The sequence below is a fragment of the Falco biarmicus genome, chromosome 8 (genome assembly GCF_023638135.1).
Source record: "Falco biarmicus isolate bFalBia1 chromosome 8, bFalBia1.pri, whole genome shotgun sequence".
NCBI classification, from domain to species: Eukaryota; Metazoa; Chordata; class Aves; order Falconiformes; family Falconidae; genus Falco; species Falco biarmicus.
In genome coordinates, this window is record NC_079295.1 from 38091581 (window position 1) to 38110680 (window position 19100).

Consider the following 19100-nt stretch of genomic DNA (forward strand, 5'->3'; position numbering starts at 1 on the left):
ACACTTCCTGACAAAATTCCTCACCTGCAGCAATACATCATTGGTATTTCAGAATGCCCTTAACCATTGCACAGACACTGCTTAGACAGACACCCACCGGTGTCTGGCATACCAGGCTATGAAGAGTGATGGTCTTGAGGACTGAGAACAGCATTTTGATCTGAGGTCAATTGTAGTATTTGTATCTGCAGTGCGATATAAAGAAGTGTCTCAGAATTTTCCCATTTTCTCCATGGCCGCAACCTTGCTAAGAAAAACCTTTGCACAAGCAAATCCACGCGGCCCTTTCTGCTCTGCTCATTTCTTGCCTGACCCCAGCAGAGGATGCGGGTCCTTGTTGTAGGCAGTCAGTCTGCTGAAGAAATCCACATTATCAGGTGTCTGAATGTGTGAGGATGTTCTGCCCACCATTTCCGTTCAATTTTCGGATAAATCAAAAATATTGGAACAAGTCTGAAGGACTAAAGATTATGTGGACTTTAACATATAGATTTTTCCCTGATATGTTGCAGGAACTGCGTTATATTAAGGCGTCTAACTAACTGCAAAGCTGCAACAGGGAAATGGGGGGAGCGAAGGTAATGTCCATTATGTTTCCATAGATCATGTTTTAACTGAGATAGATGGAATTTATTATTAACATTGATTAATTCCATTTTACACTTTCTGCTTTTTCATATTTTAATGAAAGCATTTCTAACTTCAAGCAAAAATATGGTTCTGTGAGTGCACTACACTGAATTACCTGCAACTTCTGATTTAACAATCTTAAAAATTTTAAACGAAGCTAATGCTGGAGAAGAGAGGATATAGTCCCATGCTAGGCATTTTACCTTTGAAGACCAAAATTTTTTTGGTCCAGTTTAATCTCATTCTTTCATGAGCAAATCCACAAAAATTAGGGCAGTGAAATTATAGATTTCACTGGGGGGTTGTTTTCGGTTACTTAAAATATACCAGCTTGGATGTGCCACTGCTCTGAGAAATTTAGCTGAGTCAATCTGTGCTCTGGTTTATTCTCTTGGGCAGTGGGATTATGGCTCTCAGACTTCCCAGATGAGGCCCTGAAACAACTTCACAGACAATGGACTGGTCCTTGCTTGCCACCCTCCTTTGGCCAGGCTTTCTGCAGGGGAAGCATGGCTGGCCTCCCAGGTTGTTTCTTGTTATTTTCCTTTTGGACCCTTCGTGCAGGGATAAAGGAAGAGATGGATCAGCGACATGTGTTGTTGGAGGTGTCCTGGTGATTCCTGGCAGTCACAAATAGAACACAGCACTGCTGAGTCCCAGTCCTCCTTTTGCATTACTGCACTACCTTTCCTCTGCCTTTCCAGAAACTTCTCCAAACCTTCCGTCTTAGCTCTCCTTCTTGAAAAGATGCTAATCCCCTAACCCATGTTCTCCCTCTCTCCTCTTCCAGCATACACAAGTACACCTGGTTACATTTATAATCCAGCTGTCGGCCTTACAGATGTGTTGACTAATAATTAAACCTAAATCTGCTAAAGCACAAGGCTTTACATGTTAATTTGCTTGGTGTATAAAGAGGCTGTTTTGGCTTACACTGCTGACAGCGGTCCCCACACGTTTATATGGTTAAGGTTTATCAGCATCTCATTTTCTTCAATACTAAAACTCGCATTTAAATCTGACGCATTTGCCAAAATTATTTTAGGACCTGACCTTCACATCCTGGGGTGTATAAGCCCTCCAAAGAAAATCCCTCCGTCCAACTGGCTCAGCTCTGATGTGGCTGGTGCGGTTCCCATCCCGAGCGAAGTCTGTCACAGCTGTCACCGTCAGCGTGGCTGCTGCACAGCTGCTTCCCGAGCAGGGCACCCGCAACAGATCCACCTGGCATGCCGAAAGGGCGATGTCTGGGGGCCCCGGGAGCTGGCTATCTGGAATGAACACCAACACCAGGTCTGACAAGAGTTACCCAAACAGTTGCCCGTACCCAGTTTACTGTCCCATAGAAAGTTTCACATTCTGGGACCCGCATGCCTTGAAACCAGATGGGGTTTGCATGAAGGAGGCTGTGACTGACTGGATCCAACATCCCTCTGCACATTTCACCCTGCTTTCCCCACCCACCCCCTTCAGCAGACAGTTTACTGAAACTCAGTGGTGCTTTGCTTTCCACAGGTGCTAATATTTCTGGCATGACAGTTTTATCTTTATGGGTTCATGCTCAGGGAATGAAGATGAGTAGTTCTTATGACAAAGAAAGAGATGAGTCTATGTTTCTGGAAAACATTTATCTTTCACCAGCTTTATTATAAGGAGGTATCTGCTGGGAGTTATTTAGTTTAAGATAAACAGAATTTTTTATCTGGAAAGAGAGAGTTCTGGAGTCAGCTTTTAGTGAACTTTGGCTCCACGACAGGAAGGCAAATGCAGCAGATTTGTATTTGTATTTTTGGCTTAGCTAGGTCATGGTGCTTTACTTTCTAATCTGTAAAATTATGGTAGTTTTATTTCTATCTTTTACAGAGGCATTGTGAGGATAAATTCACTAAAGGAATGTGGAAAAGTAGTAAGTGGCGGTGGTACTGGCTATGTAAGTATCTGGGATGGAGAAGGAAGTGATGGGTGGTGACAAAATCAATATGGCAATGGCAACCCAAGTTGTTCATGCAGCTCTGCCTCTGCACATTGTATTTTTCCTAAAGGGACCACTTCTAGTAGCAGGACCCATGGTGTCCGCTTCTCTTGGGTCCTGATTCTTCATGCTGAGGTCTCAGGTAAAGGACAAACCTGGATTTACATTTCCATAGATGTGGTTTTTATTTACAAACACTGAATTGTAGTAGCATTTGGTTCTGAGCCACCTGGTATGCATTTTACACAGTGTGTGTCTGCTCCTCAAGAAGTCGCCCAATCCTTCATTAATCCTTTGGTAGGTTAAAAATGAAATCATGGCCCTACTGAAGCCAGTCAGAATCTCACTGCTGATTTCAGGAGCACCAGGGTTTGTGCCGAGTATTTGGTTTTCTGTCCCAGACCATTAATTATTAGCTGATAAGAACAAAGTTCTAGAAACGGTGGCAATGTAATTAATCTGATATGTAAATAAGTGATTTTCATATCGTTCTTCCCATTTGTAGAACTGCTTAATAGTTTATAGGAGATGACATTCAAGTATTTTAAAATAGTATTTCTAACATGATCAAATAATCAATGTTTTATTACTTATGGAAAAGACTCATAAAATATAGTTTAAATTAACCCTGTAGAGTTCTGTAGGAACTGAACTAAAAGCCTAGAAAAATTTATAGGACATTATTTCTCATATCAAATCCTTAAAGGCTGCCTCACATCTTAGAGAAAAGTCCTGGCTCACTTTCAAGGTTCTTGATTCAATTAAATTGGAGGATTCCATGAGGAATAGCTATTGCCATTACAGCCCCATGAGCTGTGCTCACAATCTAGAACAAAAGTTTAAAATCAAAGAAAATCTTCTTGTCAAAATAGTAATGATAAACTTAACAGAAGCCAAACTCCAGTGCCTCTGCTGTGCCTTGGCATTCATTATGATATTGTCTGAACTTGGAGAGATATTTCTGTGCTTGTAATTAGCTTTCTTATCACTTATTCCCTACATAATTAGCACAACAGTGTTGTTATATGCATTCAGTCAGACAAGGAGCTCGTCAGTTAATTTATTCGGTTTAAATGAATCTCAGCTAAAATAGTTTTTCTTTTCAATCCATAGCACTGTGGCCACAACTACGCTTTTCAGAAGCCCACAGTTTTCCCTCAGATAAAATAATAGACCCTAAAGACTATAAAGGCACAAAACAAACATGCTGTTATGCAAACACCCAGCAGCAGGTACTCAGCCTTAAATATATATAGGTGTCTCATAAATATATCATAAATTGATCATAAAGGGCCCAAGTGTCATCCAAGGAAATAGCCTCAGGATGGAGCAATCAGGGGCTAGGGCTGGTTGTTAGTTTAAGCTGCAGAAATGAGTTGATTAAAACCAAGGGAAAATCTTCATTTCAGTGACAACTTCCTTCGAAGATTAGTTAATTGGTCGAGCTGTGACTCCATCCTGGCACCTCCTGGCACCGACACATCAAGCCCACTGATGGCTTGAAAATAAAACTCCTTCTGCAAGTCTTGCCTCACTTCTTTCTTCCACTCAAATGCGCCTTGTGGGACTGTAGAAGACCTTGGCAAGGGGTCAGCCTCAGTCTCCGAGATCTATCTATCCATCTCTCTCTCTATATATATATATCTGAGACAGATCCGATCTATCGAACAAAACCTCCTCCACCTGAGAGCTCCTGGACCACGCATTCGTTGTCCGTGAGATTTTGAAAGGCTTTATCAATGCCTAAGAAAATGTGTATTAAAAATATGCCTTTGACAGTTTATGTGAGGCATTCTCATTCGCTCCTCTTGAACGATAGGTATGTGAGTTGCCCGGAGCCTGTGGGGATGTCCCACCACACACCAGCCTGCACTCTTGGCTCCCTCAGCACCTAAGGAACTCTGTTCCCACGAGCTCAGCGGATGTTTGCCTAATGGACTGGTAGAGGCTGAGCCAAAAGTGATACGTAGAACAGAGCAGCACTGAGCCATGGAGAAAACAGAGCAGCACTGAGCCATGGAGAAATGCAAAGTACTCCACGTGCCAGAGCCAACACAGCTGCTGAAACCATAAGGTGCCGTTCAGTTTAAGATCATTGTGTTATGGTGCCATTTGAATTATTTTTTTCTTTTGTCTAAGCGCTTGGCTGATGATAGGGAGAGAAAGGAGAGGGATTTAGAAAGGGAAGAATATTCACAAATTATTTGGGCTTTGCCAACATTTTTTTGGGGCTGGCTTTTTGTGGGTAGAGAAACTGTGGCTGCAATCCTCTAAACATTTTCTGATTAGGTCACTTGTAGAAGAGAAATAAATGCCTTGTTAGAAAGAGGGTTGGGTGTTTTATTTAGTGCAAATGGAAAGTAAATATGTATGTATGTATGCCTCCCTTGGTTAGGCATGATATTCCATCAGATTAACTGAAGGTAAGCATTTACTGATTAAAAGGGCAAGAATTTTCTTAGTGACATTGTCAGTGTTTTCAAGTAAAAAATAATACTTTTAGAAAGACAGTGATATATAAGAAAGATTTTTTTCTTCTCTATAGAGTTAGACAAAAATTGTAAGCCAGCAAAAGAAAGAAAAAAAAGGCTTCAGTACACATTTACTGAATAATAAATCTGCAGGTGAGCTTCTTATTGATAATTAATGAAATTATTCTACCTAAGACCATTCTTGCTACAAAAACTTAAAATGGAATTTTATACTCCTGGAATTTAAAATAACTTCTTCTACTCCTAGTTATTTCATCCATAAATCTCAACGGACTCTTGTTCAGTTTGTTGCTAGTCAGATTATTTTTTTGTCCTCAAAAACATGTGTGATATTATAATTTATTTTATTTTGCAAACAAATGTATGGCCTGGTTTGTTGATTTTATAGCTTCTGCCCTTTGTTGCTATTCACATCTTATAATTTCCATAAGATTTCATTGTAACATAAATACAGGAAAAAATAATCACATTGATTTGATACTGATATATAAAACTCTTACCCAAATCCTGAGTACTTAGCTGCAAAGTAATTTTACAGGAATCATCCTGCCCAGGACAGGCAATGGGTACAGTGCTTAGAATGGTCAAAACATGCTCTTTGCCATCCTCTGCAATTTGTAGTGATTCAGGTAAAAACTGGAAATAAGAAAATAATTTTTAGAACACTGACAGATTAATTAGGCAATACTGATATTTATGAAATGTTGAGTGTTTTAATCAATTACAAAAATACATAATTGCTTGTAAAGTAATAATAATCTTTGTAATAATCTTTGTAATCATGATCTTCAACTTCATAAGATGAACTTGCTGAAATACTGTAACACTTGGCAGTTAAGAAAATGTTTGCAATTGTCATACATAGTGCCTAATTGCTTCTCCTAATCTCAAAACAGGTTTTTGTTCAGCCTGAAATAGCATGATACCATAGAATTTATTAATTTTTAATGTTCCTTGTTAAAATGAGCTCCAGTTCCAATGCACTAGGAGAATAAACATGGCCTGGAGTATGGCATCACCTCATGATCATGGACTCTGTGTTTGTACTCTGCCCCCAGTGCAAAGTGAACGCAATCTTTGCCCAGTTCCCCTTTCCTGCTATGGGTGGAGGAAGGATTTCTCTGTACATGACATACTGCATCTTCAGTGGCCAGGGAAAGAGCTTGGGTTGTGCCATTTCTGTCTGGCTGTTTTCCCGGGGCAAGAGCAGAAGGAGCACTCAGGGCTAGTCAGAAATGGGAATTTCTATTCCCTGGGAAATTCTGGCATTTCCAAAAAAATACCCAAACTGTTCTTCAAACTTTGCACAGAATGGGCTGGCAGAGTTTTCAAACACCATTCATGGAGGCAGGGAGCTTATATACTCAGATCTCAAAATCTCCTGGACTGCCAGACTGACAGTCTAATCCTCGAGTGGGATTAGACCTGTTTTTTGCACTCAGTGCGCATCATCTCCAGCAATTTGTGTTTTAAGAAGATGATGGATAAAAAGTCATTTTTGTCTCTACTTTATTCTGGTTTAGTTACAACAAAATTCTTCATCCTTCTAGGTGTGCGCTCCCATTATACATAGACACGAGAACACTTTGGGGTGTATTTACTAGAAGATGTAGTTTTGCACATTCTTTCTGGTGCATTAGTGTCAACACCTGCACATGGTGCTGATGGGTGCTTCAGGGCGTTTTACAAACAGGCTGAAAGCCATTTTCTCAAAGCAAACATAAAAGTAGCACTGGTTATGATGATCAGGGCTTATGTTTCCGTGTCTTGTTTTTCAATGCACGTCAGATAATGTATAAATATACCCTAGGGACATGCCAAGTCAGTAAATCAGGGCCATCTGCATTACCTTAATCCCGGCATAGAAACCTTTGCTCTCTTCAGGCAGTGACTGCTGCTCAGGAGCGTCCCTCGTAAAAGCAGTGACAGTGCAAAAGATCTGTAAGAAATAAACAGCATATGCTATGGCTTTTCTTGAACAAAATTTGTATAATTATTAATTTTCCTGTTGATCAGAGTTGTTAAATTTCCTACTGTTGAAACATATTTGGGGGGTTTAGGTTTTAAAAATGTTTATGCATAAATCTTGAGATTTGGAAGAATTTGTGATGCATTTAATATGCTAAGAAACATGGCTTCTGTCTCAACAATTAGTAACACTGAATGCTTACAATGTGTTTTCCTCTGCATGTTTTCAAGCACCTTGGTTAGTGATATTAACTCATTTTAATTAGAGAGAATTACATTGTTCAGAGATGTTACTGTCAGGATTAGGATATTAGCCCTTGGGATCCCAGACTTCAGTCTGACCACTGCATCAAATATCCTCTCTGTGTACCATGTTTGTGAGCATTTTTTTTTTAAATTTAAATTAGTTTGACAGTCATCTGGACTCAGAAACTGTGTCAGCAATATAAGAAGCTCCTTTTTTTTTTTTTTTCTTTTTGCATTATGGAAGATGATGCAGATGTGTCCACTGGGTACATATTATATAAAAAAAAAAAAAAAATATAAAAAAATTCTTCCAGAACAAAACCTCCACCAAACACAATGTACCAGGCCATTTATGGTTTATTCCTAGCACAGTCACGCAACCTGTATCTCCACTGAGCCCGCACACCATCTGCCATCTTAATGTTTCGTTGGTTCCAGAAAACCCAAACTGCTAACATAATTTCTAGGATCATAAGTTTAAACTACAGAAATTTTCCTTCAAGCAAACGACAACAGGCTCTGCAATTGTACTTCTGAATTTTTTGGGGGGCCTCCTCTTAGAAATGAAGTAACAGATTGTGACATACTAAATCAATTCCAAATAGTCAGATGGCATCTTCATAGCTATTGCCTTTTTTAAACCTTGAGTAACCCGTGAGAAGGAGTTGGACCAATCTAATTTATTTTCCATTGTGATAAACTCCTTTGGACGGGTTTTGCAGCACCCCTCCCTGGCCATGCTGCTCTTGCTAGCTCTCACCTGCTGGCTCAGGCACAATCCTCATGACCAGTATCAGCAAAACAGGCTCAAAACCAGGATGTTCCCAGATTCATGTGATCCTACAGGGATGAGCCACACAGCACTCTGGAATATTTTTTTTACCACCCTAAAAATCCCTCTTTCTTACCATCAAGTCATAAGTTTCCTCCAAAATGAAGAATCCTCTTTCCTAACTTATTTATGCCCAATGGAAGTGCCCCAACAGCAGCACAGCATCATTTGTATGGCTATGGGAAAAATCCAGTTTTCTGTGCTCTTTAGGTGGATTGTTTCCAGTCCTAGCTCACCCCCAGACTTATGTGACCTGGGGGCTATTTTTACGTTCATGAAGTTTCTCACTCTTTTGCCAACAGCTCCAGCCAGTTTAGCCCAGTGAAAATTGTGTCATTCACTACATTAACTAGATGGAAGCTTTGAGGTCATACTGGGTGTACTGGGGGAAAAAAGACACAGACCTCACAGAGATAATTTACAGTTAAAATTCCTCAGATACTTCATAGTTAACCAGTTTGCATCCAAAGGAGAACAAGTCATTGTCTCCTCAAGGTAATAAACCCCTGTTAATATTAGATATTTATTTTCTGCAAGCATTCCCTAAAGGCCTGTGTGCAGCTTACAGACTTTTCAAAACAGTTCTGCTGGGGAGGCAGGAGGAGAGCATTGATCTTCCTCCTGCTGCTTCTCCTACAGCTGCCACGGGGAGAGTCTGCAAAACAGGGATCTGACAAGGCGGTGACAACAGAGGAAGAGTTCGGGTAACATATATTCCCTCTATTAAAAAATAATAAATAATACCAATCCCCTTGCAGAGCTCATTGAGTAAATCAAATGCACCTGCATTGCAGATACTATATTAACACTTGCCGGGCTGTTGGCACTTTTGCCTTCAATGTTTTTTTTACCCAAAATGTTGGTACAGAGACTTGGCAGCGCGCTCCTGCCAAGGGGGGAGCTGTAATGAGGGGAAGCAGCGCACACGCCAGGATGCCTGGCACCGACAGAGGCATATCCTGGTGATCTTCCCCCAAGTGACATCCCAGGAAATGTCAGAACCCAGGTTCATTCCCTGCGAGCATTGTATGTTCTCACATATATATTTTAGAGGTATATTTTATTGATAAAGCACTGAACATAAAAAAAAAAAAAAAAAAGACTCTGTAATGATACACTGAGATATTCTTAGACTATCAGTCCCTTCCTGTTCTATCTTCAGCGCTTTTGGAGATTAGCACAAACTTTGCAAATTCGAAATGTACGGACAGCCTTCATGAGTTACTTTTCATTTCTGTCTTTTCTATCATCCCTCTTCTTGTAGCGCCTTTACCTTGTTAGGTGCACACTCCACGATCGGCAGATATGTTCATTGGCTGCTGAGCTACGGGCTGACAGTTTGTCACACAATTACGATGATAGTCACTCCGAGGAGGGTTTTTTTTTTGCCTTCAGCTAAATACTAGCTTTTTTCTCTAGTTCAGTAATCAACTTTTTCTTTCTCTCCCCCATTCCCCCATCTCAGGATGCAGACTTTTTGAAGCAAAGAGATAAAAGCATCACTGACAGCAGTATGCTGATGGCCGTGACAGGTTAGGCAGTATTTTTCCACAAATTCATCGGATCTGCTAAAAAAAATCAAATTATATTTTTTTCATCATCCCTTTTAAAGAGACAGAAACATAAGGGTGCCCTCGGACAGGATGACCAGATTGGTTCTGGGTGTGGGCAGCTCCCTTTCCCCCATCTGCTGGCAATCTTCCCATAGGGCAAAAAACTACTTCTAGGCACAAAATCCTGATCGAAAAAGGCCCTAGTAACTGAGATAACTAACTAACTTTTTCCTCTCTTGTGTATTGGAGCAGAGTTCCACCTTTACAGGGACTCAGATTCCTTCCCGGTTTGCCACGGCCCCCCTAAGCAGCATATTTAGCTAAAAACAGAATTCAGTCATTAATCTGGTGAGGGTCAGGTAGCTTGGGAAACAGTTTGGGAAAGGATTTTAATCCTAGGACCTGTCACCATCTTCGGCAAATTTCCCTCTAACAACTTGCACATCAAAACGTCAGGTTTCTTTTCCCCAGGGCTCTCAGAATCCAAAGCTCCCCTGAATTGGTTGTTTATACTCATTTTGATCATAAAACCACCTCCAGTTTCACCCTTTTTCTATACCCCTAATTACTCCTGAACATAGCACAGGAAATGTGGGCTGGGCTGTGGAGGGGATGCTGGCTGGTGCATCCAGCATGGCCATGCCTCCAGTTCCATCAGGCTCTCCCAGCCACGCTCAGGTAAGGGGTTGGGTACCCCAAGTTCTGTGATCAAACCCCATCCCTGCCGACCAGTCAGGGAGCTGGGAAGGCTCCTAGGCTTGCCAGATAATTTAGGGAGCTCTCAGGATGGCCAACCTCAACAAGGTGTTTCTCAAAGCACTGGCAGAGGCGGTGCCACCACCCAGCTAGATCGTGTCCCAGGGGCAACAGCACTTGTCCCCAAAATGGGAAGAGCTGGCAGACGGGAGTACTGGGTTTGGATCTGCCCATTAGGACTTCTTGCATGATTTCTCACCAGAGAAAATGAGGAAATTCATGTGCTGGTCACCGGCTGCAGTCCCCGCTTGCTCCCCTAGTGCAGCCTGTGCCCTGGGGCTGGGATGCTCCCTTGGGAAGGGCAGGACATTCGTGCAGCCCACAGTGGGAGGACCCAATTCCCATCTCTCCAGCAAGCACTGGAGCTGTATTGCAGTGCCAGAGGCCCCGCAGTGACAACAGCAATGGGTTAAAGTTGAAATATCTGCCTTTACTGGTATTGATCTTTCAAAGATTAAGTACAGCCAGGTACCTCTCGGTAGGAGCTGAAAGCCTGGATTAAAATGTAGATGGAGGCACTTTCCTGACCCAGACATTCAATCTCCTGAGAGGTGTGGGAATTCAGGGGTGCCTCCAGTCAGTAATTTATGTTGCCCACCCATGGGAAGCTCCCTTCTCAACTTTTTAGGGATACCTGCTGCTTCCCACTGACTAGGCAGGGAAGCCTGCATGCTGCTGGTAGGGTGCAGGTGCCTCACCTGTGGGTGGTTAACCCTGCCACCTCCAGGATGGGATCTACCCTCCCAGCTACCTCGCCCATGTCAAAAGGCAGGCTGGGGCTGCAAGGGTGAGTCACCTGGCTGGCAGGCGAAGGGTTGGGCAGGGAATGGATCATGCCAGGTGAAAGGGTGTCACATGATGGCTATCAGGACCTCAGAGCTGCCATTGTCTGCTCTATTAAGCACTAATGGCCTGGGGTTATAAAACCTAGAGGAGCTGCTCTACCAGGAGCTGGGGAGTGTATGTGTGTGGGAGGGAGTTGTGGAGTACAGTCTTGATGAAAAGAGCAGAAGATGAGCAGAGCTGAAGGGTGGCATTTCTATGCAAGCCGGAGGGGGGAAAATTACTTCTTGTTAGCCTGAAGATGTGATCTGGCTGTAGGGATTTGCAGAAAGTGGTAGGAACAAAGCCTCTGGAGAGGTTTTGCAGAATAGTTAGCAGGAAAGGGAAAGTAGGGAGAAAGTGATTTTGAGTTAGATAATAAACTAGACATTAAAGATTTTTGAACACCTGTTGTTCCCTGTGATGGGCTGTTGGATGCAGAAGGGAGCTGGTGCAGCAGTGTGACCTGACAGTGCCAAAAGTCTGGCTCTAGTCACTTTGCTACTTGCTATGTTAAAAAAAAGCATCTCTTCCCAGTTGCCACGTGGCCGAACAGTACGTGGAGGCTGACTGTAGGCCATTCCTCTCCGAAGGAAAGTCATTTTGCCAGGGTAGTAGTAGGGTGTCTTATCAGCTGCAGAGTTTTGCTCATCATCTCTCTGACCATTTCTGCTTTAAAATCTTTGTTCAAGGCCACCCGGAGCTCTCTTTCTACAAGGATGCTCTTCATTTGCTTCCTGAAGGTTGAGAAGGGAGTTGTAAACTCAAGTGTGACCTACAAACAGGCAGGTATTCCTGTTTCTGTGGCTGATTTTGTCAAGTCCAGTGGTTGGGATGAAATTGGTATTTAAGCAGGGTGAAGTTTAACCCCTCTTCCTTTGTAGAGGGAAAATTAGTTATTTTATATTTCGAGGCACTAATTTACAGTCTTTCTGGCTGGGGCACATTCTTCTGCTGTTGCAGAGTGCCATGCAAAGCAGCCATGCAGCTGAGAAAAGCCACCTTTACTTAAACATTTTTCTTTTACAATGTGCATCATAGTTTAAGTATGGTCACAATTGCTCCTCGCCATATGAACTTTTGGATTGCTGTGCTGGGCAAAATCTGCAAGGTTTTCTTCTAAACACCTTTATTTCTTAGCATAACTCATTACTCACAGTGTGCTGCTATAATTTATAGATGGCTGTGCCTCGAGGAATGAAATGACCTCTGTCACTATCGCATAAATAAGGCTTAGGAATGCCAGGATTTTCATATCAGATGGAGTAGGCTTCTTTCAGTGTTTATATAGAAATAGTGGCGTGTTATAGATTTATTTAAGGCTGCAATAGTTTGGTGAACATTATGCTGCCAACTTTACTGTCTGAAATAACAAAATTGGAGGCCAAAGATGGGGGAGAAAAGCACACATGATGGCTATTAAAAAATAACTGGCTCTCTAGTCAATACAAGTTCAGAAATGTTGGCCAGTAAATCAACTCTCCTCTAAGGTTTGACTGTGTATTAAAATATGTCAATAGATATTCTATTATGTGACTAACCTATTACCTGGAGACTTTTTTGGCAGATAAAAAATAGCGTAGGTATCAGTCACCCAAAAGATGATTTTTTTTTAAAAAAAAAATCTTTTCACTTGGCTGAAGGGTTTTTTATCAAGAAATGAACAAAGATGCTGATTTCAGGCTATGAAAGCATTGAAACCAAATTCAGGCTACGTGCAGTTAGACAATGTACAGGTTAAAAAAAGCAAACAGTTTTCTAAATGCTGCAGATTCTGCAACCTAGGGGACAAATTCTGCTCTGAATGCACCCTGGCAGTGTACAGCTGTGGGGGCCCTCCCACTGGGTTCTGCATGGAGAAAGGGAAAGAAAATTGCGAAGTGCCTCCGATTCATTTTCTCCTCTCTGATGCTGCTTTTGTCAGTGAGGATCTGGCCTTCCTTTAAATCTGCCTGAGAAAAAAAGCCTTCCATCTGCATTTTTCATGGGCAGGTGGAAGTTCCAAACTACCTCTGTGTGGTGGAGTTTGGTCCCCACGATCTGGCTCTCCATTGAGTGGCATTACCTTTCTGTTGCGGTGGCCCTACCAATACTTACTAAGTTGCTTCAGATTTACACTGGAGGTGAAAGGAGAGTCTACCCCTCTGACTCTTGTTAGACACCTACAGTGGGACAGCAAACTCAGTAAAATGCTTTTTTAAAATCTTTATTATTTAAAACCGAATTCTCAGTTACAGCTGAGGCTTCATTGCTTAGTTTTCACCAGTGATGATTTATGGATAATTATAATTAGTCAAATAGGCCATGAAGACCTTTAAAAAAAATCTAGCAAGGAAGAGAACATTTTAGTCTCACTAAACCCACTAAATTAAACATGTAGTTTCAGCAGAGGACAAAGAAGGGCTTACTGGAAATTTAATATAATAAAAATGGTCTTATAAAAATTTGGTGATGCTAGTAGTTAACAGAACTATATTTTTACTCTGAATCCCTCAGGATTGTTAGAACTAGATTTGAAGTGATTGCAAGTGAAATTATTTTGATGAAAATATCTCTTCATAACACAAACTTGTCTTAAACTGGCAGAATTGTCTGCCTCGTTATATGGTAAGTGAGGGCAGTATCAGTCAGATTCTGAGCTCAGGAGGCATAGTTATGTGGAGAAATGAGAAAAACTACCTAGATTGTGCTGCTGTTAGAAATGACTCATACTTTCAAGAACTGGAAAAAGCTTATTCACATTTCTTAAATATCTTAAATATCTCAAAGAAGAGCTGCAAAATGCCAGGACTATTTTCAACCTACTTTTAACACAAGGCCATTATCCGTGTTTATTCTTTCAGTTCATTGTAGCAGCAATAATGGCTCTCTGCCTATAAAAGTTATGAACCTAATTTAACTTTAGAAGTCTTGTTTCTCTACCATGAAAGGCCATGAATTCATACACAAGTCAATTTTTTTCACATCTTGTATTGGCTTCTGTTTTGTTGTTGTTGAAACTAGCTCTGTGTTGCTATGTAAGCCATCAAATATACTTCTTAAAGATTGTTTTGTAATGAACTCTATCTTTCAGTATGCTATTGAACCAAGAATTTGGAATCAGAGAGGCAGAACACCATGAAAAAGACCATAAAATAAACCTCCTTCTATTTTAAAATGTACTGCCTTTCTTTTCTGTAAAAAGATGTTATTGTGTCTCTGGTCCGTGAGTATAAAAATTACTGAGTGCATATAGCTGAGCCTGCCTCTATGGCAATTTTTTGCTGCTGCAAGACACAAAAAATGCTAAGCAAAAATTGGCTCAGGCTCGTGTACCTACTACTCATACCAACTTCATGACATTCAAGCTGTACATGCAAATGTTCGAGTTGCCTTTAGAAAACAGTAAAATGGATAGCTTCCATGAACTCACTGCAATTCAAAGCAATATGGATCCTGAGTTTGGTAAATACTAGGTAATGACCCTGTTGCAAAACAGTTTCAGTTTGGTTTTTGGTGGGTGGGGGTTTTTTTTTGGTTTGGTTTTTTTGTTTTTTTTCAGTAGTTGTAAGGATGAATGAGGAGTGGCATTAGTAAAAACACAACAAAGATTTAATAAAAGGATGTGATTCGTCTGAGCGTTTAAACCTTTTTTGATGAAGGCAGGGTCGCATTACCGTGTCTCCCAATCTGAGATTTATGCCGTTCATCTCTATGTAGGAAAATGACTCCAGGGTGGTTTCATGCTGAATCTGCTCTTTCTTGCCAGGGGTGGAGAGGCGCGACCAGCCCACCGTGTACTGCAGAGGCAGCGGTGAGGGGGGGCGGCTGAAACTGCACTTCAGGTGGACGCAACCTTGCACAAGCTCAGGAGTTATCACTGGTTGCAAAGCCAAGCTGGTGAGTTTTTCTGGAAGCAGGAAACAAAAGGAGGATGTAGCACAGCATGTTCTTTTAATATTACAATTGTTCACTCAACAAGAAGATTTCAGTATAACTAAACACGAGAGAAATGGTACATTTTGTATTCATGTGATTTGATTATTAACTATGCAAGCAAGAAAATGTATTTCATATGAAATGCAAAAAATTGCTAATTGTGTACTGACTAACTATTGTTGTTGTAATATTTGACCTCGAGTTTTTTAATACTTTTTTTTCAGTAAGAGAAATGTTATTGAAATGAAGCACTCGGATTAATACAAATTAATTACTCTGGCAAAGGCCATCAGCTTTGCATTCCCCTGAAGCGCAGTCTTTTGATCCAAGTTTTGCAATAAGTGCAGAAGAGATATGAGAAATCATTATGTTGCAGAGGTAAACCGACTCTCAGAGAGCACTCAGCCCACATTGACATGCTGCAAAGATCCTTCCCAGGCTGTTCTGGGATGTACCTACGCTGAGCCTGCTCAGTATAGTCTGCCTCTGCCCAGAATAATGCCATTGCTCTAAAAATACAGCCTGCTTCCTATAGGCTCCAACGAGTAATGAAGTCTGAAACTTTTCTTCTGTTTAAACTCACCTAAAAAGTAGAAACAAAAAGCTGTATAATACAGTAGGTGATGCTCTTTCATCTCTAGAGACCTGGGCTCAAACAGAACAGGAAGCTGGTTCAGATGCTTTGAAAGGATAAATTAAGTTTTTTGGAGGATTATAGAAAACATTATAGAAGCCCAAGAGATTAAGGTATGACGCTGTTATAGCGGAATGAAGAACCAATATGTTAACATCTGTCCAGGGCAAATAAAAAGAGGAAAGGAAAAGAAACAAGTTTCTTAAAACATGAATAAGGTCCAGTTGTTTATATCCTTTTCTCTTTGGTTCCTAAGGGAAGCTGCCTTAAACCGTGGCTTACATCATGCCTTTCTGCAGAAAATTATTCAGAAGGACAAAGTTAGGTGATCAGCTCATGGGAGGATGTGAGCAGAATTGCAAACATGTACATGGCTTTTCCCAGCCGTGGCCTTTCTGCCAAGCTAGGAAGCTTTAAATTCATTTTGTTTTGCAGCTCAGAAGTGCTGAGCGGGGTCCTGTCCCCCCACCTCCAGAGGATGGGGCTGGGGGATTGACCTGGGCCAGAAGCTGTGCCGATGCCAGCTGGACCTGGCTCGGGGGCTCTGCAGAGGCTCCTGTGGTGCAATGTTCACAGCTGAATTTAAGACCATGAGTTAACAACTCCCAGGAAAAAAACTTCGGGTTTGGATGTTTTCCATTCAATATGTGGTACCGCAAAAACACCCTAAAGGCAAGAAGTTAAAGACTTGGGAGAGTTGGACCTCACTGAAATACGTGGGGAAAAAAAGGTGAGAGCTTCAACTGCAGTGGTAAGAAAAAAGCAGAAAGTTGTTGGTTTGGGATAGATGGGAAGTGATAAACTTTCTTTTATGAGAAATGCAGCAGATTTACATTACTAAACAAGTATGGATCAACAGAAAACACAAACCTAATCATCTAAAAGGTATTGGTCAAAAATTCTTCAAACAGGGGTAGTGGAAATCTTCTAGTCTTTAAAAAAGCCAAGCTTAAACTGGAAAATGACTATATTCAGTTAAAAAGTAATTTCCAAGAAAGAATCATGGAAATTAAAGAACAGTTTCGTTTATTTTAATAGATATTTTATTTCAAATAGTGAAATATCTCAATTTCTTTGAGCCTTTTTCCTCCCTTTTCTTCATGTGGGCATGTTAAAATATTGACAAAGACAAGAAAGTAGATCTCTCTCTCTTTAAAATTTAAGCGTGAATTTTGCCTGATTGAAAGGTGATAACCCTGGTTTCTCAGTGTGCCATGTCTCTATCCAAAAATGCTGAAAGGAAAGTATAGAGGTAATGTTATTTCCTTTTGAGAAAGAACTGTCTTTTCTAACTAAATCACGTGAACATGCTCCAAAGTTCAGAAGGTTTAACTGAGTGAGCAATTGCTTTCTGCTATTCATTTGTTTCCTAGCTACCAAACAGCGCCTAGATCTCTTGTAGTAGGCTGAAAATTATTTCTGACTAGAGTAATTATATAAATGTCATGAAAAAGATGTTATCAGTTTGGTTTTCTTTCCTTCCAGAATTTCAGAATTTTTTACTTTTTTTGGGGGGGGGCGTGGGGGATACCGGATTACTGAAGATACCTTACATACAGTGCCTCAATAAACCCAGGCGCCTCTGCTCACTAGCTCTGCAACTTCGAGCCAAAGTGGAGCCAAAGACAGTAGGAAAGGTTACATGTGAACTGTAACCAAGCAAAGAACACTTCGGTAATACACACCAGATTACATTTTGCACCAGTAATAATAGCTGTTCTTCAGGAACACCTTGGACTGCCATTGATTTGTTTTCTACACGGTCTGCATTTCACTGGGAGTGCTGCTTGACTTGCAAGGTCACAGAGATGTGCATTACAATCCCAGGACCCTCGAGCACACAGCCAGAGAGGCATGTGCAATCTTATTGATAAACACTTGAGTGATCCTCACCTTCGGCGCAGTAGCCCATGCATCCTTGAGTGGGCTGCAGGAGGTACACAAAGAAGCTGCCGCAGTTCCTGACGGCGACGGGTATCCGAAACAAGCAGCAGTCCTTGGTGCCCCCGAAGACCTGCCAGGTAGCACAGGCTGTGAGCCGCTTGCTCTCGCCAGGAACCGGCAGGGATTCAGACTTCAGCGACAGCCACACTGGAGCTTGTGTCCCGCATTTGTTCATCTGAGGATGCACACAAAAGAAACAGTTTACAGCAAATGCGGTAAGACTCTGTGGAGAATCACTAAATCCCAAGAATTGGAGTGTGGTGAACTTGGAGAGTCAGTGGAAAAAGCTGTGTAGGTGGGGATGAAAATGTCTTTGTCAGTTTAGAGGGGTGACTTTACACAGATAAAATTCTCAAAGAACACAATCACCAGATTTGAAAATATTTTCCTCTGGTTTTGGATGGTTTGTATGAAAAAGACAAAAGTATGTAAATAGGCTGGATCTCTGGGAAGCACGCTTTGGGCCACGTTGGCTGGACATTCTCATCCATGCTTTGTCTGTGGAGGGATAAAGCAAAGGCTGACAGAGCATGAGGGGCAAGAAGGTATTGAGACCACGCTGAAGCAGAAGACCGCTATGCTGAGAGCATCATACACCAGCACCTTCCTCCAAAACAGCTACAGCTTCAGCTGCTACTGTCCTGGCAGCTTCTGCTCTACCCCTCCAGCATGTACTGGACAGGTCTTTGGGGGCTGAGCTTCTCCCTCATTCTTGTAAAGAAATATATCTGCAGGATATATGAAACAGATGTGCAGGATATATATGATTTGACCAAATTTTCTGGGGTTTTTGACCTTCAGGCTTCTAATTATTAACAGATTCCCTGAATACCCTGGACATAAGAAATCCCAAAGCAGAAAGAGTTGGTCCTAAGTGGTTTAAGCTACAGATGTTGGAAGTAGATGATCTTTAAGGTCCTTCCATCCAAACCATTCTTTGATTCTATGATTTTGAGTCACGTCTGGGAGAGGCTGCACCTTTCCTGACTTACAGGTGGATGTTCAGGCATTGCAGATCTGAATTGCCCTCTGTACCTGCCAGGCTCTTTCCACTGACTAAAGGAACTTAATTATCCAAATTGTCTTTAAATACCTCAGTGAGGACGTTAGGTATAATCAGAGCCTAATAAAATATACACAGCCAGTAACAATGGTAACTTGTTATTCTGCACCATTACATATCATTTGCCAGTATGCAAAGCACACAGATATTTGAGCTAAAGTTTGAAAATTATTACCAAATGCTGACAATAATTTACCCTCAGATGTCAGTCATGCTCTGCAGAGTGTGATTGATGCCATTGCTTTGTGTTTCTTCAGCCAGGGGCAGGGA

At 41.4% G+C, this 19100-nt stretch overlaps 1 protein-coding gene across 1 annotated transcript in view; it reads right to left on the reverse strand.

Moving 5' to 3' along the window:
- LOC130153806 (von Willebrand factor D and EGF domain-containing protein-like) overlaps positions 1-19100 on the reverse strand; it is a 185903-nt gene that overhangs the window by 118305 nt on the left and 48498 nt on the right. Inside the window, exons 3-7 of the mRNA XM_056349152.1 lie at positions 17717-17942; positions 14928-15160; positions 6944-7033; positions 5595-5730; positions 1684-1901 (exon numbers count right to left, since the gene is read on the reverse strand). Coding sequence (XP_056205127.1) covers positions 1684-1901; positions 5595-5730; positions 6944-7033; positions 14928-15160; positions 17717-17942 — 903 coding nt within the window. The remainder of the gene's footprint in view (positions 1-1683; positions 1902-5594; positions 5731-6943; positions 7034-14927; positions 15161-17716; positions 17943-19100) is intronic.